The 24,913-nt window shown below is 44.4% G+C and overlaps 1 protein-coding gene across 2 annotated transcripts in view; it reads right to left on the bottom strand.

The window, feature by feature from the left end:
- Positions 1–24,913, bottom strand: part of VPS41 (VPS41 subunit of HOPS complex) — a 184,828-nt gene that overhangs the window by 66,342 nt on the left and 93,573 nt on the right. For both annotated transcript variants that reach the window (XM_047095042.1, XM_047095043.1), the window contains 3 exons: positions 11,559–11,678; positions 10,050–10,196; positions 2,397–2,463 (listed from right to left, as the gene is read on the bottom strand). In XM_047095042.1, the coding sequence (XP_046950998.1) occupies positions 2,397–2,463; positions 10,050–10,196; positions 11,559–11,678 (334 nt within the window). The remainder of the gene's footprint in view (positions 1–2,396; positions 2,464–10,049; positions 10,197–11,558; positions 11,679–24,913) is intronic.

Below are 24,913 nucleotides of genomic sequence, written 5' to 3'. Positions count from 1 at the left end.
GCCCGCGAAGGTAGGTACTATCAGCTCCCCTTTACAGGTACGGAAAGCTTGGCTCAGGAAGGCTCATCAAGATCACACAGGAATTCGGCAAACCGCCTTGCCTTCCTGGAAGCTGCCGGTGGCTCTGCAGCCAGAGTCTGTCCATTTCTTTTTTTTAAATTTTTTTAATGTTTAGTTTTGAGAGATAGACAGAGACAGAGCGTGAGCAGGGAGGGGCAGAGAGAGAGAGAAACAGAATCCGAAGCAGGCTCCAGGCTCTGAGCTGTCGGCACAGAGCCCGACGTGGGGCTCGAACCCACAAGCCATGAGACCATGCCCTGAGCTGAAGTCGGGCGCTTAACCGACTGAGCCACCCAGGCGCCCCTAGAGTTTGTCCATGTCTAACACCACTGTAGTAAGATCTTAGATAGTAAGATAGCTACGTCTCTGAGCCCCAACTGTCTTTGTGAACAAGACTGAGGAGCAGACCAGTTGCCCCACAGGGGGCTGCCATGACAGTGAGGTGAACCACACGGGGGACTGACCCGCACCGCTCGTGTGAGTGATCAGCACCAGCTAAGGAGAGAAGACAGTTGCTACGCTTTTGTGTCTTCCTGGCAATTCCTCCACCCTTAAAAACTCCCAGGGTTTTCGCTACCCCAACCCCCATCCCTCGCCACTCATCTATATTTAAAACATTGAAGACTTCTCTCTCAGGACACTATGCATTGAGATGTTCAGAGGTTTTGGCTGGGAAGCAGGAAAGAAGATGGAGACACAGAAATAATGACCCTGACCTTGTAGTTTTCAGTTTTCTCTAGCTCCTCATTCCTTGGCTTTTCTTGGTACCATCATATTCTACACATGCTTATCGTCCATCCTCTGCACAATCTGAACTGCGGATTTATTTCTCCGTCTAAGGCAGAAAGTTATTGAAACCCTGTCACCCAACCCACTCCTGTCTTCAAATACAAAACACCCCAGATTTAAAAGCTATGACTATGTTAGCCATGGAGGTACCACACACCTTTCTGTTTCCAGAAATACAGTTGTGTACAGATTATTTGTCTCAGCTTCACCTTGTTGTAAGAACCACTCAAACTGATATTCCCCGCCTCCCATCCAAATAGGGAAATGAAATCTTCAGCTGATTTCTAAGATGGCAAAACAGCTTCGTCACATAACTTGGTCTCCTTCTGCTTGGTTCTGAATAATCCCAAACAGCTCTCACTATATCTATTCAATCGGCAAAAGTCACTCTATTTTTATCCCTTGTGTCCGAATAACTTTTACACTGAGTTCTAAAACCAAGATGCGGACGTAGTGCCGTGTCATTCTCGGCACACTTCTCCTGAATAGCTGTCCCTGAGTCGCCAATTCGTTCAGTACGTGGCATTACTTAGTACCTGCACTGTGCCGGGCGTCTGAGACACAAACACTGAGCCAAAGCAGACGCAGTGCAAGCCCTCAGGGAGGTTACAGTCTGCTGGAAGAGACAGACCCGCGCTGAAAAATCGCACGATCACGGCAAGTGAAACAGGAGTGAGAAAGGACAGGGGCTGACCCAGTCAGCAAGGTGCAGCGGGCTTTCTCAAGCAATCCTTGCGCTGAAGAATGATTAAGGGTCAAGGAAGCGCAAACGGGCAAGAAGAGCTTTCTAGAGAGACCTGAAGAAGGAGCATGGATGGGTGAAAGGTGGCCAGCGTGGCCGCCACGGTGCAGAGACGTCAGAGAAACTTGCTGTGAGCTAAAGCTGGAGGCACGGGTGAGGGCCAACACAGATCCCACGCATCTCCTCTCTGTGCCACAAACATGGGAATGGGCTGAAGGGTGGTGACATGATCTGCTTTGTATGCTGACTGCGGTGGGGAGGCTAGATCCCCGCAATTCACGGTGGCAGGAGACAAACCACTCAGGAGGCTGTGGCAGCGATCCAGAGAAAAGATCACGGCAGCCCGGTCCGGTCAGGTGACGATGAAGGGAGTATTCTGAGGGTACATCGTGGGCAGGACCAGGTGTCAGAACCATGCTGTGGGCTGTGCGTGCGTGAATTCTCTCTGAATTCTCAACGACACCCGTGGGGCAGGGGTTCTTTCTCACATTTTATAGATGAGAATGCAGAGGCATGTAGGGATCTGTCCAAAGTCCAGGTGGGAAACAACAGAACCAGAACCTGAACCCATGGTTATTCAACTTCAAAGCCAACTACATAAGTAGAAAAAGTACTGCCATCTAAAAAGTAGAAATACAGACAGAAAAAAAAAATACTATAGCAAAGTTTCAAAACTTAAAACAAAAGCCTCTCCACCTACTTCACTAAGGTGCCAAAGGACGAGCCCCAAAGGCGAACACGATTTTAGGTTTCCCTTTACTAAAATGGACTCTCTTTTGACGTGTTATACTCGCGGAAGGCATACCTATTTCAACATAGCGACTCGGTAAGTCCCTCATTTCGCTGGCATGCCGCTCCTTCACTGAGCAGATCTAGAAAAGAAATTCACAGGTTCTTTCATTCATTGCATGGAAAAGACATAGCATGTCATTCACTATAGGACACTTTCGTTAAACTGGCCGTGTAGCACGGAGATGGAACGCACACAATCGACTTCACTGATAGAAATTAATTTCAATGACGTATAGCAACCATTCCTTAGGTTCTACAACATTATTCTTCAGTAAAGTCTTATTCAAGGGCAATGAAAGAAGGGAAACTGTAGTATCGTTTTAAAACGTTTCCAATGACCCATTCTCAGCAACTCTACTTAGGGACTACTTTTTTTTTTTTTTTAATTTTTTTTTGTTAACGTTTATTTTTGAGAGAGAGAGACAAGAGTGTGAGCGGGGGAGGGGCAGAGAGAGAGAGGGAGACACAGAATCTGAAGCAGGCTCCAGGCTCTGAGCTGTCAGCACAGAGCCCGACGCAGGGCCTGAACTCACAAACCGTGGGATCGTGACCTGAGTCGAAGTCAGACACTTAACCGACTGGGTCACCCAGACGCCCCAGGGACTATTTCTACCATCGTCCAAATAAAGTTCTGCCCAACGGCGAATCTGGGCAACATTCGCGTTAGGGCTGTGTTTCTGATTATATATTAGTCATTTATTTCACTGTTGCTAAATTATACTTTGTGTAAGTGGCATCATGCTCTTCTTCTCTCGAGTGGCTTTTTATTTTTTATCTTTCCTCTCAGGTGTTTTAAAATCAATGTATTACGTACTTTAAATCAGGGTTGGCAAACTACAACCTGTCTTTGACTTGTCTTTTTATGATCTGTAAGTTAAGAATAGTTCTCACATTTTGAAAGGCTAGAAAGGAAGGAAGGAAGGCAGAAGGAGAAAAATATTCAGCAGAAACAGTATGGAGCCCACAAAACCTAAAGCACCTGCTACCCCCTACAGAAAAAGTCTGCCAACCTCTATTTTATTTTTTATTTATTTAAAAAAAAATTTTTTTTAATGTTTATTTATTTCTGAGACAGAGAGAGACAGAGCCTGAGTGGGGAAGGGACAGAGAGAGTGGGAGACACAGAATCAGAATCGGGCTCCAGGCTCCGAGCTGTCGGCACAGAGCCCGATGCAGGACTCGAACCCACGAACCGTGAGATCATGACCTGAGCTGAAGTCGGACGCTCAACCTACTGAGACACCCAGGCGCCCCTGCCAACCTCTATTTTAAGTTACATGTAGGGGCACTTGGGTGGTTCAGTCGGTTAAGCATGTGACTCTAGATTTCAGCTCAGGTCATGATCTCACAGTTCGTGAGTTCAAGCCCTGTGTTGGGCTCCGAGCTGACAGAGTGGAGCCTGCTTGGGATTCTCTCACCCTCTCTCTCGGCCCCTTGCCCACTCGCAGTTTCTCTCTCAAAATAAACAAACTTAAAAAAAACATTAAAAAATCAAATCTATGTATACAGTTTGGATATATACGTGCGTGTGTAGCAGTTTTGTTTTGTTTTTTTAAGTTTATTTATTTTTGAGAGACAGAGCAAGCGAGCAAGCGAAAGGCAGTGGGGTGAGGGGCAGAAGACAGGGAGAGAGAGAATCCCAAGCTAACAGTGCAAAGCCCGACAGCCCGACTTGGGGCTTGAACCCATAAACCGTGAGATCATGACATGAGCCGAAATCAACGAGTTGGATGCCTAACCGACTGAGCCACCCAGGCGCCCTTTTGCTGTATTTTCTGAAATGAATATATTCTATTTTGTAATATGACAACAAAAATTTACATAAGTTCTGCTATCAAGGTAAGACAGCCTAAAGTTAAATGCTGACTATACACAACTTTCATCAGTTTTTTCCTTTTTCTTCAGATAGCTATAAAAGAACACAAGAAATACTGTTACCCTAAGTTTAGCTACAAAATAGAAAATTCTAAAATATAAAAAAACCCGAAGAGAAAAAAACTATTCATTGTTCTGATACAAAGTGAACACATTAACAATCTTTTTTTTTTTTTTTTTTGGAAACTACTTTTATTAACCTAACAATTTGATATATTATTTGCATATTCTTCCACAATTCTTTATAGTATTTCACTGCATGCGTGTACTGGAATTTTCTTACTCGATCCCCTCTTAGACATTTGGTTTTCGCTTCTATGTAACCCAAAGGCAAGCAACAGCATGATACAATCCACATACTTGGATATAAAACTTTTGGATTTTTGTTTCTACAGGATAAATTCCTAGAAGTAGAACTGACAGATCAAGGGGGACGTGAACTAGTAGAAGGTTTCGTATGTTATGCACACATGTCTAAGCTGCTGTGCAGCGATGCAGTGACCACACGACAGTCCTCGCTCCAAGGCAGGACTCGATCCGGCCCAAGGCTGTGGAGGCAGAAGCATTTGCTTGGAAGTGACTGGAAATATTCTCCCTTGATTGCTTTCTGTTGCCTGTCCATCTCAGACAATGCCCTGTCCACTTCCCCAGTCTTCCCTAATTTCCCCCTCCTTTTGTTAGACTTTTGGTCAGACACATTAGCTATTCTTCTGTCCACACTTACAAGGGTATCTACCCGATTATCTAGCAGGCATGCCCCACAGTGCCAAATGGACGCTGTGCTGATTTTTAATGTGCTGATAAAAGAACATGAGTAGTATCTCAAATGGTGTGAGGTAGAATCATAGAAAGTAACCCATAAATAATACTACCTAACACTTTGAGCAACTAGAGGGCACCAGTCCTAAGTTAAGAGTTTTGAGAGGGGCGCCTGGGTGGCTCAGTCGGTTACGCGCCTAACTCTTGATCTCACAGTTCGTGAGTTACAGCCCCACATCGGGCTCTGTGCTAACAGTGTGGAGCCTGCTTGGAATACTCTCTCCCTCTCTCTCTGCCCCTACCCCACTCAAGCTTTCTCTAAGCTTAAAACAAACTTAAAAACAAAACACAACAAAAAAACGACAAGAGTTTTGAGAGGGGCGCCTGGGTGGCTCAGTCAGTTAAGTGACTGACTCTCAATTTTAGCACAGGTCATGAACTTACAGTTTCTGGGATCGAGCCTTGCATTGGGCTCTGCGCTCTCTGCGCGAAGCCTGGTTGGGATTCTCTCTCTGCCTCTCTCTCTTGCCCTTCCCCTGCTCAAAATAAAGAAAAGAATATTTTTTAAAAAATTAAAAAAAAAAGACTTCTGAGAAACAGACATAGCTTTTTTTCTTAGGAAGATTATGGTGCAGTAGGGGAAGACAAATGAGGGATTTTACTCAAGCAGGAAGGGAAAGTACAGAAATACAGAGCAGGGGCATCTACCGACCGGCTGGAGGAAAGCTTCTCGGCAAAAGTGAACTCATGCCAAGGCCGGACTGTTTCTCTGGCCATGCTACCGCCCCTCTGAAGACCAGGACGCAGGGCGGTACTGGAGGCTGGGCTCCCCTCTTCCCTCCTCAGACGTGTGTGGCCTGAGCTCCAGCCCGGCACCTGCCTCACGTGGGTGAGGACTGAGTGCTAAGCTCATGTCCCGCATAAGAGCAAATCAATAACCTCAAGAGCCTTTACACTGACAGGTAGGTTCTCACCCACGAACGCTAATTTGCTTCATCCAACTGCCTTGTCCACTTGCGTGTCTAACAGGCGTCTCAAGTGGACACACAAAATCTACTCCTGCCTTCCCCGCTAAGCGTGTTCCGCGGGCAGCCTTTCCCAGGTCAGTAAAAGGGAGCTTTATCTCCCAGTTTCCCAGCTTAAAAGGGTCCGCTGAGCTCTGGCTTTTTCTTACTTCCCACACGGAACCACTAATAGCATAGAGTCTGTGCTCAAAATACATCCAGAATCCATTCCCTCCCCACCGGCTCCATGAGGCTGACCCAAGACACCATGACTTCCACCGAGGCTCCTCAGGAGCCCCCGGCCCCACCTCCCCTCTTCACTGCCCCTTTGCCGCCTGGCTCCACGTGGCAGAGTGACCCTTTCAAAATCCAAGTTGGATCATTTAACTAACTCCATGGCTCAAAACCCCTGTGCTGGTTTCCCGCCTCAAATTAAAAGCCAAAGACCGCACAAAGGCCTGTGAGGCCCAACACGATCTGCCCCTTCACCACGCACCCCCCTCCCTCCCATCTCTTTCCCTCTCCTCCACACCTGCTCCAACCACTCTGGCGATGGTGGCTTTATTTTCCACAAAGATACACCAGTCACACTCTTCCTCAAGGGTGCTGCCCCTGCCGACACCCCCCTCCCACGGCTGCATGGCCTCCTCCCTCCAGATCTCTGACAAAGGGCACGTTCATTATGCCAGAGGTCTTCCCTGGACCGCTCTATGTTACGTGGCACACACCCCCAACCCCTCCCCCCATCTCCCTGTCCAACTACTCCCCTCGGTATCTTACCGCCATCCGCATGCTGTGTTCACTTGCCACTTGAAGATGGCTTCCCTCACTAGAACGAAAAGCTGCCCAGGAGAGAATCCATCTATTTACATATCTGCAGCGCCAGAATACCGCCTGGCGCATCACAGGAACTCGGTAAGTATTTGCTGCGCGAATGAAGGAATGAATGGTTGGCGCTAACTGCAGGCCCTGCTACGCCGTGTGCTTGTCTCTCCCCAACAAAACTGTTCTCTGGGAGGAAAGGCTATGTCCTGTCTTGTCTTCCCTCAGCGGAATGCAGTGGGATTCTCGGCTGAGAAGAACCGCCCAAAATGTTACTAAGAGGAATCCCCGATAATAAGAAACACTTGATGGGAAAAATGACGTTGAATCCTCATTTGGGTGTGGCGAGAGTGTGCCCGTTCCCAAGGCTACTCTACCGGACAAACTGAGCGGTTAGAAATCACAGAAATGTTTCCTTTCGAACTTCTGAAGGCCGGAAGTCTAAAACCAGTTTCACTGGGCCAAAATCAAGGCGTCTGCAGGGCCGCACCCCCCGCAGAGGCTCTAGAGGAGAATCTATCTGCCACATGCCTCCTCCGGCTTCTGGTGGCTGCGCATGTCCCTCCAGCCCTGCCTCCCCACTCACACTGCCTTCCCTCTTTCTGTGGTGGCGCTCCGTCTTTAAGAATACCTGTGACTGGGGCGCTTGGGTGGCTCAGCTGGTTAAGCATCCGACTTCGGCTCAGATCATGATCTCACGGTTCGTGGGTACGGGCCCCACATTGGGCTCTGTGCTGCCAGCTCAGAGCCTGGAGCCTGTTTCACATTCTGTGTCTCCTTCTCTCTCTGCCCCTCCCCCACTTGTGTTCTGTCTCTCTCTCTCTCTCTCTCTCTCTCTCAAAAAAAAAAAACATTAAAAAAAAATTTTTTTTTTAATTAAAAAAACAAATACCTGTGACTGCACTTAGGGTCAACCCAGATAATTCAGATAATCTTCCCATCTCAAGATCCTTAATTAATCATATTTCGTGCCATACAGAGAAACATTTATGGGTTGCAGGATTGGGACATGCTACCTTTGTGGGCCACCATTCAGCTTAAGGAAGAAAGCATTGCTGGTAGCAATCGGTAAACTTCTCACGTGTCCCTACAAGCTCATTTGCCTGGTCTCTCACCAAAAGAAAATCACAACTTTAAGCAACAACAAAAAGCCACTTGGTCCATTTAAGGCATTTTAAAAATATCCTGAACAGAAGCTTACTGGGTGAGTAACCACACTATGCGGGAAGACTAGAAAATCACTTTTTACTTCTTTTATCCTGGACTACTGCAAACAATTTCTCTGCTGCTATCCTAAATGTGAATCAGGCTAAGTTCGCTTCATACGTGGAAACAATTAAGAAAGAAAGGAGGACTTGAATCACACCGACATAAGGGCCAGGAGGACTTTACCTCAAGTTAACAATGACTGCTTTCGCAGTAAGAAGCACCGAGTTAACAATTTTCGTGCTTTCCTTTTCCAGAGAAGAGTACATTCTTTGTTTCTGAGAGAGTGAGAGGACGTGCACATGTGTGTGCGAGCAGGGGCAGAGAGAGAGGGAGAGAGGATCCCAAGCAGGCTCCAGGCTGGGCTCAGTGTGGAGCCCAGAGCAGGGCTTAATCTCACAAACCATGAGACCGTGACCCAAGCCAAAATCAAGGGTTGGATGCTTCCCTGACTGAGCCACCCAGGTGCCCCAGAGAAGGGTATATTTAAAATAAACATTAGGGGTGCCTGGGTGGCGCAGTCAGTTAAGCGTCCGACTTCAGCTCAGGTCACGATCTCGCGGTCCTTGAGTTCGAGCCCCGTGTCGGGCTCTGGGCTGATGGCTCAGAGCCTGGAGCCTGTTTCAGATTCTGTGTCTCCTTCTCTCTCTGCCCCTCCCCCGTTCATGCTCTGTCTCTCTCCGTCTCAAAAATAAAAATAAACTTTAAAAAATAAAAAAATAAATAAATATGTCTCTTTCGTGACTTTTCTAGAATTTTCTGGCACGATAATGACAACTGATGCTTATGCAGCACTTACAGTATGTCAGATGCTATGCTAAGCTCCTTGTACACATTACCTCATTTAATCCTCCCCCAAACTCAAGACCGGAGCACAGTCAGCACTCCCATTTATGGATGAGGAGAGTCAGGCTGCGGCTCACGCAGGAAGTGCGTGGAGAAGGTGGAACCGATCTCACATCTGTCCGGCTCTAAAGCCTGAGCTCTGCCACCAGACTGCTGCTGGGATACTTTCTCGTACTATTTTTGCCTTGGTTAATTTTCAGTTTATTTTGTTTAGATTAAGCTATAAGTTTTTAAGGGGAAGCCAACGACTTTGGGTTCTGAACTATCTAATACAAGACAAACACTGGTATGTAAAAACAAAATGCGAGTGAGCTCTGGGCCCGCTTTTGTAGACTGGCTGTGTCTCTGTCACCCAGGCACAGTAAGGACAGACACTTACTTGTGTTCCACCAAATGGGCCCAAATCCTACGAGTAAGAAGTCTGGGCCTCTGCTCCATCCAGCTAGGACCAAGCAAGCAGGATGATTTAGATGTAACATTCTTTTTCCACCATTAACTCTAACTAAGAGTAGAAGCTAAGGGAAATGGAAAAAACACAGAAGAATGGAAAATCCAGAAACCACTGAAACCGACCACATGTTCCATAAAGAGCTAAGGCCAACTGGGCAATGGAAAATCTAAAGATCATAAATGAAGGCACCATTACAAACAATGCTCCCCATCTGTTTTGCAGGGCATGGAAAAGACGGAATGTATCTCCAAACTTACGCATATGAAGAGAATTGAGCGTTAAATGAATATCACAGGACAATAACAAGCAGGGGGAAACATTTTGGCTGTGGGAAGAAATTCAAGAACTCCTATTCCTTGGGCACCTGGGTGGCTCAGTTGGTTACGTGTCCAAGTTCAGTTCAGGTCATGATTTCACGGTTTGTGGGTTCGAGCCCTGCCATCAGGCTCTGTGCTGACGGCTTGGAGCCTGGGGCCTGCTTTGGATTCTGTGTCTCCCTCTCTCTCTGCCCCTCCCCAGCTCACGCTCTGTCTCTCTCTCTCTCTCTCTCCTTCAAAAATAAATAAACATTAAAGAAAAAAAAAATTTTTTTTTAAAAAAAGTTCTTTAAAAAAAAAAAAAAAAAAAAGAACTCCTGTTCCTTTGGACCACCCTCAGTGGATCTGTAACAACACAGACTTATTAGAAAGGCAAGCAAAACCACCTTGACTGAAGTCCCCCAGCCGATAATCAGTGTCACGCTGTCCTTCCAACAGAGGCTACAGGGATACATATCCGGGCGAAGACTTATGTCATCCCGGGGCACGTTGGTGATTCTCTGCTTTGAGGTGACGTCAAAAATCTTCACACCCTGGAAAATACAACAGCGTTAGGCATCCTCCACTTGGGAGAAGGAAAGGAAAGGAAAATTTAATAAAGCCACTGCCACACGCCGCCCGTAACTGGCACTGCAAAATATTGACAGTGTTTATTGAGCACTGCTGGGAGCCACGCTCCTTATCCACGCAAACCCCACGAGAGCCCACAACAAAAGAAAACCTCTCCCCTTCTTTCTGGACAGAAGAAATTCTATTAGCAGATGGCTTCAGTGGCTCAAACACAACACAAGGGTGAGATGCACAGATATCAAGCACTGCATTTCCAAGATGACAGACAAGTAACATTTCTAATTGTGTTGTTCTGCTACAAAAATGGAGGTTGTTTTTTTTTAGAAAAGCTTTGAATCTGAAAAACCACTGTGTGTAAGGAAAACTGCACCTGACATTTTACAGCACTCAAGTGGGAACATCAAGCAAGCAGCTAACTACAGATAAACCAGGGGGGGAGCCTGGGTGGCTCAGTCAGTTAAGCGTCCGACTCTTGATTTCGGCTCAGATCACGATCTCATTGGTTGTGAGATCGAGCCCTATGTCTGGCACTGCACCAACATCACGGAGCCTATTTGGGATTCTCCCTCCCTCCTCTCTCTGCCCCTCCCCTGCTCATGTTCTAGCTCTCTCAAAGTAAATAAACAAATATCTAAAAAAAAAAAAAATTAAAAAACAAACAAACAGGTTTATTTACCTTTACTATGACTCAGGAGAAATTTAAGAAATGTCTTGAATAGCAAAGTAGATTCTGGGAGAACTGTACCATTGAAAACTGAATAGAACCAATTTATTAAGTTAAACCCTGGAATTCCAAAAGACAGGCCAGATGTCGAAAGCTAATTTTTAAACTTTCTACTTGCCCTAACTCATATTGAGTAAACTTTAAATAGGGCGTAACACCAAAAATTACAATCTACTTTTTAAAAGGCAGGCCTGATTTCTGCCTGTGATTATACTGGGAGGAAAATGAAATCAGCAATATCCTGTACTTGTTTCATAGCAACTGTTCCTTGCCCTTGGCTAATAGGCAAATGGTGTTTTCAACACCGCATTCCCAACACAGCCCTTCAATTATTAAGACGCCTTTTCATTTTCTTGGCTATTCTCCATGCCTCGCGTTTCTTATTCCAAAGTCAAGTCCAGAATATGCTAAGAATTACTCTATTATGAAAGCCTAGAGCAATCCAGTGTCTTTAACCTTCCAGGTAGGATAGCAGTTGCCATTTTAGGTCTTAGAAAAGACCATGGCAGCAGAGGCATCTTTCTTCTTGGTCACAGCCCTCCTAATGCGGCTACTCTTCCGGCTCTGAAGAAGGATCTGGAAGATGAAGGTGTGCTTTTACCATATTATTGGCCCAAGCGATCAGATGGCCTCTCCACTTCACGCTCCGTATGTTCCCTTCCCCTTCGTGCAGAACACACGACTTCCATCTGCTCATCCAAGATCGTTCAAACAGCAGCAGCTATGGACAAATACAAAAACAGACTTTTAGAAACCAAGAAACATGGGGCGCCTGGGTGGCTCAGCTGCTTACACTTCCAACTTCGGTTCAGGTCATGATCTCATGGTCCGTGGGTTCGAACCCCGCATGGGGCTCTGTGCTGACAATTCAAGAGTCTGGTGCTGCTCCAGGTTCTGTGTCTCCCTCTCTCTCTGCCCCTCCCCCACTCACACTTTGTCTCCTATTCTTTCTAAAAGAAATAAACATTTAAAAAGAAAAAGAAAGAAAGAAACCGAGACGCATATACAAGATTTCTTTACTGGCTTCTTGTTGAGTTTGCTTTGCCTGTCCACGGAATGTTGAAGTTACTATGAAGTTACGCCACTAGATGGCAGCAAAATACCAAAATTCATGGAGAAAAACACATTAGTCAGTCAAAAGATTTGTGTCACAGAAAGTTCTTCAAATATTGGCCAGAAATTAATTTATTTTGTAACTTGGGAAATCAAAACCTCATAATTTTTTCCTTGAAAGTAAGATATTAGTCACGGCTTAAACTGCAATCGTCAGAAGCAGCCTGTTTTTCATTTCACCCAAGAAAAAGAATTTAATAATGATGTTTGAACAGCAATTCATGTTATAAAATAAGACAAACTTGCTTTAGGATTAAACTTCTTTAAAAAGGTCATAGTTATCCAGGGTCTTTATTTTAAAGGGAAGAATCTATTAAAAAAAAAAAAGAAAGAAAGAAAAGAAAAGAAATCTGCTTGTGTGGGGATGGGAAGTTCCTGGCTGGCTCAGTCAGGGGAACACGCAATTCTTAACCTTGGGGTTCTAAGTTCGAGCTCCACCTTGGGCATAGAGACTGCTTAAAAATAACATCTTTAAAAAAAAAATCTGCTGGATAAATTTTATTGCCAAATATAACTGGTAAAACCTCTAAGACTGGTAAAGATGTAGTTCTAGTAATTCAAGCATTATTAAGGGCTACAATACTTTTTCCTTGATGTATCCAGTTTAAATCCCTTAAGACATTTACATAATATAACTTAATGTAAAATTTATATAATACATAATTTACAACATATAACTTCGGACATATAATCCTGAAGTAGATGTTTACCTGTTAAAAGAAATGCTGATGACAGATTCCATCACAGAAGTTTAAAAATTTCTATCTTTTGAGTAATTGTCTGTTTACCTTAGTGTATTCTGTGTCCCTTCCCACCCTTAAGAAGGAGGAAAATAGGGAACAGGAGAAAGAGACTAAGTTCACATTTCATTTATATTTGTTACATACCTTTCTCAATAGTTAGGCTCCTATACTCAGAAGGGGCACACAAACACACACCCCAAAACCTTAAAATCAGATAAGCGTCCATCTTCACAAACGTGCCAAGAAAGGTCTCTTTAAAATGACATAAATGTCTGAAGTTCTCTATTACCCATGCAAAAGAAAGGTGGCCTCGCACGGTCCACAGTGGAGACTGGAGGTAGGGCTTTTACTGACGACATGGGGTCTAATCTTCCCATCAGATAGATACAGGAAAGCCTCCTCTAGGCTCCCAAAGATCTTCTCACCCATCCCTTCCTCTCCCAGTCCATGATCTAAGTAAGAAACCCCACCACCATGTCTCCCTGCTCCCAGTTAAAGACCCTGAGATCTGCCCTCTGTGATTCTGCCTCTTCCTCGGCCAGGATGTAAAAAACAGAGCCAAGGAGGTCACTCGATGTGTTCAGGATTTTGTGACAGGGTTAAGTCTGGAATCTGAGAAAGGAGAAAGCCTGACCACATAGCTCCTGCTACACAGTCTGCTAAACACAGGCAGCTAGGAACCATCATGTTCAACATGAGGAACTGAGATCACAATGCCTACCTTCCGTCTGTGGCCTGGTTCAGATGGAGGGGATTTTAAGCAGCGGGCTGAGCCCGGGGAGTACCCCATAACTACCTGCTGGAAGGAATGGCTGGCTGGATGACAAGGAGGAAAGTGGGGTGCAGGTGGCATCACAATGCTCTCCCTCCAATCCCACCCAGAAGTGACCGATGTGGCACGAAAGGGGGACAATCTGCACCTGTGCTAGGAAAACTCAACAGGCCCCAAACTTTAAATTAAGATTTCTGTAAAGTGGGGCGCCTGGGTGGCGCAGTCGGTTAAGCGTCCGACTTCAGCCAGGTCACGATCTCGCGGTCCGTGAGTTCGAGCCCCGCGTCAGGCTCTGGGCTGATGGCTCAGAGCCTGGAGCCTGTTTCCGATTCTGTGTCTCCCTCTCTCTCTGCCCCTCCCCCGTTCATGCTCTGTCTCTCTCTGTCCCACAAATAAAATAAACGTTGAAAAAAAAAAAAAAAAAAAAAAAAAAAAAAGATTTCTGTAAAGTATGACAGAAATTAGACCCCGGTGAAGGCCAGGATTTATCCCATTTCAAGAAAAAGCCCACCTGGGAAGCCGCTAGTAGGGTAGATACCAGCATAGTCAGTGTATTGGGGTTGGGGGCACGGGGGTCACGGGGAAAATCTCACGCAGGGACACACAGGTTGCGGTCGACATTGGCAGTGGAACACAAGCAGCCACTCCTGCTGTCATCCGGGGACACAGCTAGGAAGAAGACAGCTATGCTGGCGACGGGGTGGGTGCCCACCCATGTCGGCGGGGCCATACGACAGGCGGGAACCACCTGCACAAACTTCAAGCTGCCTCAGTGAATACGGAGAGCAGGCTCTTAACGCATACGCCACTTCCCTGCTGCACCAATAATTACACCCTTTGGTAGCCACTTCCCCGACAGACAATCGGGTTCCAGTCCAGGCAGACAGGAAACCATAAGACTTCCTTCTCCTGCCATGTCCAGATTCAGACCAATTCTCGCAAAATCTAAGACATTCACAGCGACTTCAACTGTGAACACTGGGTATAGACTTCTCTCAGTAACTATGGACGAGAAAAAAACCCCAACAAGATGGACAAGTTCAGTATTCTAGGAAAGCAACAGGACTTCTCTAGGGAATAGGGGAAATGTCCCACTCCTGACTCCACACGAATGAGACTTTCCACCAGACAGACCAGGGCTTGAGAAGTAATTCTTCTTCTTCTCGGGTGACAACAAAATTGAGCAAATGAACACCCGAGGATAAGAAGAACAGAACGAAGTGGAAATAAAAAAAATAAATGCTCAATACCCTCGAGTAAGGGAGGAAATCAAACGGCGACCAGGGCACTCTGGAAACGAGAATACAACTACTGTGCTGTGAATCTGAACTTTAGGGGATGCTAAGTTGTAAGCAAGGGAAAGTCCACAGCTCTACAAGTCAGTCATTTGCACATCGGCAAAAACAGATGTGCATGCGCTAGGTCAATGACAAAAGCAGAAATATTTTACTAGCAGATATAATAGGGGAAGCCACCTAAATGTAAAGATACATTAAGTTCCTGGATAAGAAGACTCAAAATCCTCACTGAAGAGCTTAAGCCTTACTAGTTAATCTGCGATTTTCATGGAAGCACAAAGAAACCCCCAAAGGAATGATTTCTAGAACTTCCAAAATGCTATCAATTCATTTGAAGATATGTGAGAATAATAGGAATTTTTTTTTTAAACTGGGCAACTTGTGGGTGGGAGAATGGGTGTTTTTATGAAATTCGCACTCAAAACAGTATAGCAATGATCCTAGAACTGACAGACGAAGTAAAAAGAAAAGGAAGAACTGATAAAGATGAATCAAAACAAGGAGGTCAGACCCTGGGCGGGGGCCAGGTGCGCACATATGCGCAGGGAACAGGGCGCCCTCAAACCACCCCGTGGTCATCTCACCCTGTTTCTGGAGGATCCCTTAGCACTGGGGATTCAAAGCTTTAAAAAGGACCCCAAGAAGTTCATGCCTAGAGATTTCTGCTAAAAAGTGATCAGACAAGTGAATAAAGAAGTATGTCTAGTTCTTTGCAACAGCTAGAAATGCACTAACAACTGGGAAATGCTGGAGTAAATGTGGTGGAGCTAGATCACCAAAAAGTGTGTGTCCAGTTTTAAGTGATTTTATTGATATACACTTATTAATGTAAAAGGATGTTCAGGGGCCATTAAATAAAAAAGCAGATTGCAAAACAGTATTAAACATGATGGCCCTTAAATACAAAATGAACGTGTATCCGTATATTAAAACCTGAAGGATACAATACAAAGTAATCCTAATTAATTCTAGAAACAGGTGATAGGAGATTTATATTATTTTTATTATTCTGCATAGAACATGTGAATTAATTTTATGTTAATACATATGGGGATGAAAATCCATTCTCTTATTTTTATAATCAGGATAATTTCACAGGTAACAGTTGAAGCGAAACAGCATCAACAATTCACTGAAACTCAGAGAAGGAAGGAACTTGGAGTCACACTGAGTATATAGTAGAATTAATTCACATAAAGTGTACCTACTTTTTCAATGAGGCATTAACTTTAGGAAACTGTTCATGAGATCTCGTTGCAATTCCAACCAAGATCCAAACTCACTCCAGCGGAGCCCTCTGTCGCTGGTGGGTGTGTTTTGGCTTCCGGCAGGAAGCTGAGGCCTGCGGACAGGGGCCTTCCTTTGTCTCCTGCTCTAGCTCCAAGGCAAACCTCCAGCAGAGGGCAGGAAGGAAAGGAGAGAGGGGAGAAGTCTGAATCCAGTTGGTCTCCAGGCTGAGTTGGAGTTTCCGGAGTTCTATTACGATAAACCGTGGGTACCCTACTCTGACATGGGATCAAAGAAGCTTCTTCTTTAATGAGATTTTCATAGTACAGATGGCACACGTCTGTGTTAACCGATGAGGGTTTCAAAAAAACAAACAAAAAGAAGGGTGGTGGGGGAGGCTAATACACTACCTACCTTCTGTAAAGGAAACACATTTTAACTCATTTGCATTACAGTTTTAGACACGATTTGTGTTCTTTTCTGATGTTCCTCAAATAGCTCAGTTTCAATCATTTTCTATTTTGTGGATGAAAAATAATAAATGATCTGTAAACAAACGGCCTTAAATATATATTAGAGAAGATCATCATTTAGGATTTTTTTTTTTAATTTTTTAAGTTTATTTATTTTGAAAGATACAGAGATAGTAGGAGTAGGGGAGGGACAGAGAGAGAGAGAGAGAAAGAGAGAGAGACGGAGGGAGGGAGAGAGAGAGAGAGAGAGAGAATGGATCCCAAGCAGGCTCTGCACTGTCAGCACAGAGCCCAATGCGGGGCTCGAACTCACAAAACCATGAGATAGATCATGACCTGAGCTGAAACAGAGAGTCAGACGCTTAACCGACTGGGCCACCCAGGTGCCCCTTTAGGATTCTTTCATAAGTCCTCCTCATTTCTTGGTTCTGTATACATTTTAGGGTCAGGCTGGTTCTATCACAGATAACAAATACCATACTGTCTCTTGTTGGCTGGGATTTACATATTTACTTTTCATCTCCCCAGAGCACCGCAAATGCAGCAGGGAAGTGGCCACACATGCCCTGCTAGATGCACAGGGCACAGTAAGTATTAGATAGTGAGCAGGCTTCCCGCGCCCTGCAAGTTTGCCTGCCCTGTTGCCTACGCACACAATGTGTTTGCCGCAAGAGGAGGCTACCTACGTCACCCCCCAAATCCTCCAGTTACTCAGCCCATCGTTAGTGATGTCCCTAAGCTGTTTTGGACACAATGGCATCTGCCCTAACTTCTCAAACCTAAAGGAAAGAACCCTGTGACTGACTGATACACAACGAATACAGCCTCGATGGAACAAGTACATCCCTTGAGAAAAGGCTCAGTTATCCTGACTCCGTGTCCTGCGCCTGACACGTCGGTCCTGTTCCCTTTGCTCAATGCCAAAAGACGGAATTTGTGCACCTCTGATCACAAATTTGGGAGGTACTTGTTTATGGAAGACAGCAAGCACGCAAGCGTGAGTCGGGGAGAGGGGTAGAGGGGGATGGGGGGGGAGAGAGAGAGAGAGAGAGAAGGAGAGGGAGAGAGAGAGAGAGAGAGAGAGAGAGAGAGAGAATTCTGAGCAGGCTTCATGCTCGATGCAGAGCCCCGAGGCAGGGCTCAATCCCATGACCCTGGTGTCATGACCTGAGCTGAAATCAGGAGTCAGAAGTTCAACCGACTGGGCCACCCAGGCACCACTGGGAAGTACTTTTAAGGTTAGTCTTCCTCTTCAGTTCAGCTGACTGCAATTCCTTTATTTCAGGGATGCCGCCTGGCTTCTCACTGGGCCCCAACAGTAAGGATCTGAAATGTGTCTGTGCCCTGCTAAGGCTCTCCCCATCACTGCCAGGCCCTCTTGTCCTGGTTGGCTAGCCGTGGCCTGCTTCTCTCCTCTGAGTTACCTCCCCTGGTCCTTGAAGCACTTATTTCTGCCTTCCATCTCCACTCTACTTTCTTCCTCACTCATGAGTCCTCATTTCCAATCCATACGTAGTATAAAACCTTAAATGGCAGCTAGTAATTTACAAAGCATTCCCATTACTGTACTTTGAAACTCTCCCAGTACAACTAGGCAGTACATGGGGATTTGATTTGGATTCTATAGGGTACAGGGTTTCATACAGGCCAGAAAAGGACCAGACTATCCACTCTCCATTTGCTTTTATAATCCTAACCTATGGGAATTTCAAGCAGAAACACACTGCCTGGCAGGAATGCCAAGGAAAGTTCTGCTTCCGTGATATAAGGAAAGATAAGCTACTTTTCTTACAAATATTCTACACTAATTTAACTACAGCAAAACTATCTGCCTGTATTTCACTGACATTTAATAAAATCCATTTCTTTCTTCTAGTCATAAAACTGCCTAGAGACCTACTGAGCATGAATGTTCTACAAAGCATTTTAGAGGGTGAGTCATCGAGTGAACTACCTTTAAAAGCAGCTGGTTAATTTATTTGGTTCATCTTCTGCATCCCATAATATTGAATTGTCATTAACACAATACTGAGAGCAATTTAAGCTCAATGGGAGCTAAGTACAAAGGAGAGGAAAAACCGTTTCCAAGAGGTCTCTTTTTTGTTGGAGAAAGTATTTTAGGGCTTTATTTCCCATAAATCCACATTCTGGCAGTCAGCACTCTCGGTACTTATATTTCAATAGGAGCCCTCACATCCTCGGCAATATACTTTATTCTCCTACGTTTTGTGCTGATAAATCTATCTAGTACTTTGCTACACTACAGAGAGGTAAGGATGCACATCCTAGAATCTCCCACACACGGGGCGGGATTCCTATCGGGCTGTAATAAAGCCACCGATTCTGGCAACATAACACCCGTCATTACCCATCGCCCACTCTTCCCTGATGGAGGAAAGGGAGTGTGATTGGCCCCTTTTTAATCATCTTGTGATCTTTCAAGTATATAAATCACTTGACTCTTCAGGCTTCCTGAACACCAGCAGCAGTGCTTGCTTGGAGGCAGACGACGGTGCAGGGAAGAGTGGGCAGTGGGGGAAGCCCACGGGCAAGTCTTGGATGGCAGGTGCGTTCCTGCAGGAACGACTGAGGCACTTGGAGAAAACAGACTCCACAAAGATAAAATGCCCGATCACAGAGGGTGCTGGAGCTCAAGATAATAAAATGGAGGAATAAGGAAACAAAAGGAAAACTCAGCACGTTTAGGACATGCCAAATAAGACTGTCTCGGTAAAAATAGACAAAGGGCATAAGGATGGGCAGGACTTGTCACAGAGGGACTTAAAAATCCAAAGTTGGAAAAGATTAGGAATGAAATTCAAGAAAGCGGGGCGCCTGGGTGGCCAGTCAGTTGGGCATCCAACTTTGGCTCAAGTCATGATCTCACAGTTTGTGAGTTCGAGCCCTGCATTGGGCTCTGTGCCGACAGCTCCACACCTGGAGCCTGCTTTGGATTCTGTGTCTCCCTCTCTCTCTGCCCCTCCCCCACTCATGCTCGCTCTCTCTCTCTCTCTCTCTCTCTCTCTCTCTCTCTCAGAAATATATAAACATTAAAAAATTTTAATTCAAGAAGGCAAGTGAGAAAAAATTAGTGACCACAGAAAAGACCTGGGATGGTATTTGGCTGCTGACAACAGAGAGGAGTCTTGAATCTGGATGGAGGTGGGAGAGACCACCTCCTTCTGGCTTTGGCTCAGTACCAAAGTTTCAAACACACAGCTTTTCCCAAACACCATCAAGAAAGAACATAAAGCATGTGTGAAGACAAGGAGAATTTCCCAAATACAGTATTGCTTAAATTCAGTGGTTATTTTCTGGACGAGTTATAATCCCTCAATCTCCTTTCCCTAGAGGTAATTTAACATGCTTAAAAGAGGATAAATACAGGCCAAAACTGCTACCACAGAAAGTCTCAGGACATAGATTTCCAGAGCTTGCTTGATGGACCACTTGCTTTCAAGCAATGTCTGAGTAAATACAATGCCAGTGCAACACAGGTTCTGGGCAAGCCCCGTGAAGTTAACCAACCCTGTGAAAAGTGTGCAGACAAAACAACGTTCTGAAACTTAAGAAACACCATATCAAGACAAAATAACCGTCAATTTAGTGACCGAGGACTCCAAGCTACGGGTTCAATGAGAGCAAAAGAAGCAAAACACCAGAGGTACCACTTAGGGGCAGTTTCCTTTATATTAAAAAACTGGTGACGACAGACAGATACAGATCTGTGTATCCACGTCCCCATCTATATGGGTTCAGCAATGGACTGTGGCCAGCACGTGAGGTAGGCTCCTACGTAGACCAACAATCCGCAATTTCTGCCTATGCCGATGCACAACTGCAAGTATGATTTTAAAAGTGAACAAAGGATTTTTAAGTAATGTTACCACTTAAGTCTTCCATTATGAGTCCCATGGTGGTTCATGCCAAATGCCTCGGGTCTGTATTTCGGTTTGCGGCTGTCTGAGGATACATTTTCCAGGGCTGGGTTCAAGGTTGGACCCCGTCAGCAGCAGAGGAAACACAAAAGTCATCCACTGGGTCATTAAACTTGGATTAATGGTCTGCGCGACGCACAAGAACCTCTGATGTTAACTGTGCATAATCTCAATCACAGGTGGCTGGAGGCAGAGCTTCGCGTGGTGCAGACAGGAAAAAGAAATACAAAACTGCCAAGCCTTGAGTAACAGAAAAAGTCACCCAAACACACACGTTCATGTATTTGAACAAGCACTTCACTCGATTCGAAGTAAAGCAAACAGGGAAGAAAAAAAATAAAGATCAGGAACACCATCAGAGAAGAAACCAAGTCAAATGAACTTGCCTTTAACAGAGCACGTTGGTCTGTCCTTGACAGCCTCCATGCACATGGCAGAGTTGATGGTTTGAGGGCAGACTCACATCTGTGGAGGAGCCTGTATGTGTCCTCTTTTTACAGACTTCAGTGTCTACTCTACAGTCTCATTATGACTCCTACATAATGCCTCCCTGGGAACAAGAATAATTATTCTGGATTTAGCCAAAGTTGGAGAAAAGGCTGCAGGCTATTCAGTAAGCAGCAATAATTTGTGCTCAAACTGACAATAAATATCAAATGGACAGTCTTCATTGTCCTGGTTTCTATGGTAATATTAAAAGCTGCCCCAAGCAAAGAATACAGTCAGACAAATCATAAAGAAAGATGTGTAAGTGGCCAGTAAATAAAAATGTTCAGAATTGCTAGTAATACAAAGAAGTTACAAAAGAGAACAATGGTCTATCTTTCTTTGTGTATCAAAATGAGTAAAGACAGTGTGGTGAGACAGGTAGGTACCAGCCGGTGTAAATGGTATGTTTTCTGGAATGCACTTTTACTTGGGGATATGCATCTGAAGCCTAAAAAATCATGACCTCTGACTCAGTAATTCCCATCTTGGGAATCAGTGCTAAGCAAAAATTAAAAAGCATAGCTGAAGTTCATGCCCAAAGATTTCTCACTTCATTACAGCACAATTTATGATGGCCAGAAACTGGATACAACCTAATGGTCCAAGAGTATGAGAATGGTTAAGAAAAATTAAACCTATTGATAGGATGGAATATTATATAACCATTAAAGAATGCTTGACTTAAGATTAGACTTCAACAATGTAGGGAATTTCATATGATTTGCAATGTTAAGTTAAAAAAAGAGCCAAAATAGTTGAGATATGCATTCTTCTATTATTGCTTTTTTTAAAAAATATTTATTTATTCTTGAGAGAGAGAGAGAGAGAACGTGAGCAGTGGAGGGGCAGAGAGAGAGAGAGAGGAAGACACAGAATCTGAAGCAGGTTCCAAGGCTCTGAGCTGTCAGCACAGACCAACTTTGGGCTCAAACTCACAAAAGGTGAGATCATGATCTGAACCAAAGTCAGATACTTAACTGACTGAGCCACCCAGGTGCCCCTATTACTTTTTCTTATTATAAAAGTAATGGCTATTTTCTTCAAAAAAAAAAAAAAGGCAGAAAATGCCAATGAAGGCCAAAAAGAACATTTATAATCCTGCACAGACATTGTTAATGTGAATATTACTAGTACTGCTAATAATTTCACATATAGCTTTCCTACTGCTACAAAAAAAAAAAAAGAATCTGAGTATACATATATTTTTGTAAAGTACCTCAATAGAAGCAATCTAGCAAACGTTGGGCATTTTATTTTTGCAACAGAGAGAAAAGCTGACATCCGGAGCCGGCCGGGCACTCATGGCTGGGCCCGGCGCTCTGGGCGAACGGGTACAATCTCACAGAACACCAACATCAGACCTGGCCTTGCAACCATGAAAGATCAGGACAAAACCACAACGACTCCATAACCATGTCTGAACACAGACAAAGTAGGAACATTTTCCAACCACATCAGTGATCAAACGTGTCCCTATCCTGGCTAAAATGAGACGCTGCTGCTTCTTTACCAGTTACATTTTTAGCCTTGATTCTTTCCTCCTCCTAGATAAGATTTATTAACATACCCAATGGGAGAATGACTCTTGCTTCCTGAAAGCATCCAATCTAGAGCGAAGCCCAGATCCCCTCTCGCCAACCCCAGCCCTAGAATTCCTTCTTTCTGACACCCTCTTCCTCACAACCCACAGTCATACACTTGGTTCCTCTGCTTGCAGGGCACTGACACAGCTCAGTCACTATTGTTAGACATTTCTTTTGCTCCAATTTTCACTGTTACAAACATCAAAGAATCGAGGCTGGAACCGAATTGGAAAACTGAAAGGAAACAAACAACAGGGGGAGAAAATACAAAGGCAAAGGAATGCAAAATTACCCCACAGGGATACATACACACATATATACATACACATTCTTCCCACTCAAAAGACTTAGAATCCTCCTTTTCCTACAAAATCAACATTCTGATTCATGGTCTAATGGTTTAGCCGCTTTCCACCAACAGCGTTCCTGGCATCTACTTTTGGAAATGCCCCACCATTCCTAAAATCCAGGACTGTGTATTCACAGCTCCTAACATGGACCATGACACAAAGTTGTGCTCAAGAAGCAGATTCAAGTCAAACAGTCCTGTGAATGACTACGATTTACTTTGTACTGGTGACACCGTCCCACAGTAGTTGCAATTATGACCCCTTGCTTTAATAGCCTGATCTTAAAAAAAGAAAAAACAAAGTTAATGACAGTGTTTGTACAGCTATATATAGAAGGAGAGGGACAGACAGACAACACCTCTCAGTGTTAACGACAGTCAACTGGTATTAAACCCCAGGAGGAAATGAGCAATCTCAAGTGGGAAATTATTCTTACAGAATCATTAACTATTCAAAATACTTAAGAAAAGTCACAGCGCTCTCAACATGCAAAGGAAGATATTTTCAGCAAGAAGCAAAAGATGGTTTGATTGCTCCAGGAAGACAGATGGTAAGTTTTACATCCGAATTCAGGGGGAGGCTGCAAACAATATGGAAATATTACATTGGGAAAAGTGAGCTGAATTCATTAAAGAAAAAAGGCTTCTATTGTCAACAGACTTTTGATGGCTATGAAACAAGAGAAATCACTGAAGAAATTAAAGTTGCCATGGATCCATCCCAAAGACTTTGGGAATCCTTCATGTTGACATCAAAAAAGCAATTAGTATTTGAGACAAACGAACTTGATTTTTTAAAGCACTGAAGAATGTCTATTTTTGACACTGAACTGATTTCTCTTTTTAAGAACAGGATTTCTATTTGTGGCTTCAGCCAGTTCAGTATGTGAAGAAAAACCCACCCAAACACCTTTTGCAATATAGCTGTAACACAACTTGGTGTTACATACCTAAAAAATGTTTCTGAAGGTTATACTTGTGCTGTACTTCCTATTAATGGGTGGCTTTTAATCAATTTTGGTATTATTTAGGGCATGAAATGAATTTCTAGTAATGGAACCGCAATTTATACCCTAGTACTTGAAAAATGAAGGTATCTCTGTATAATGGATCCACCTGCAACCACCAGGATGTAACATTTGCATATAGAGCCATCTGACCACCTGTAAAGGCTGATCCACTGGACAGCAGGCCAAGCAGGATACCTGACAGTCTAATCTCTTCTGGCCCCAAGAACCCCTGCTCCAACCTGAGCAGAAGACAGGAAACATGGAAGGAACCACCTCTCCATTTCACCTGGAGTGTTTCCCTGGGCTGTCAGGATTCTAAAAAGATCTGCATTAGTACAAAAGGCTCCTCTACTGAATCCCCTTCCAGAAAGGAGTCAGAGTGCAATCTGGGAAAAAAAAAAAAAAAAAAAAAAAAAGAATGCCATCTGAGTTTGCAGATCACTGTTGGAAACTTCCAGAAGTTAGCTGATGCTACCATCTCTGTCCTTCACGTAAAATCTGCCAGGAGCCTTCAGCCCTGAACAGTGAAGTGCTTCTCCTCATTTCACCGCACACAGACCCTTTGTTTGCTGACTGACATTTTCTAGCTTACAAAGCAACCTGTCCCTGCGGCCAGGTCCCTTCATTCCACCCTGCCGCCACGCCAAACAGCTGACTATCTCGTTTCTAAAAATGAGCTCGGCTGCAAACAGCATCGTGAAAATTTAATAATTTGTCAAAGCGGTAGAACCAACTATTACGAAGTGTTATTTCAGAGTTCAAAGGTAAAGGTCACAGGAAGCTAAAATTTATCTGCTGACAGAGAAAGCTGAGCAATTAAAAAAAAACACCCAGGTAAGAGCTGCTTGGCAGACTTATTTCTAAACTAGAAACCTCATTGCTATGCTCACATATTGGAATTTTGGCTACACAAGAGGTTACACTTAAAAAAGAAATCCACAGGTTCACAAGTTTGAAAGCT

The sequence above is a fragment of the Lynx rufus genome, unplaced genomic scaffold (assembly GCF_022079265.1).
Source record: "Lynx rufus isolate CCGP_SWC_20201006 ecotype Redwood Valley unplaced genomic scaffold, mLynRuf1.p SCAF_4, whole genome shotgun sequence".
Lineage (NCBI taxonomy): Eukaryota > Metazoa > Chordata > Mammalia > Carnivora > Felidae > Lynx > Lynx rufus.
The sequence above is the reverse complement of the archived record's forward strand: the minus strand, read 5'-3'. Positions and strand labels throughout refer to the sequence as shown.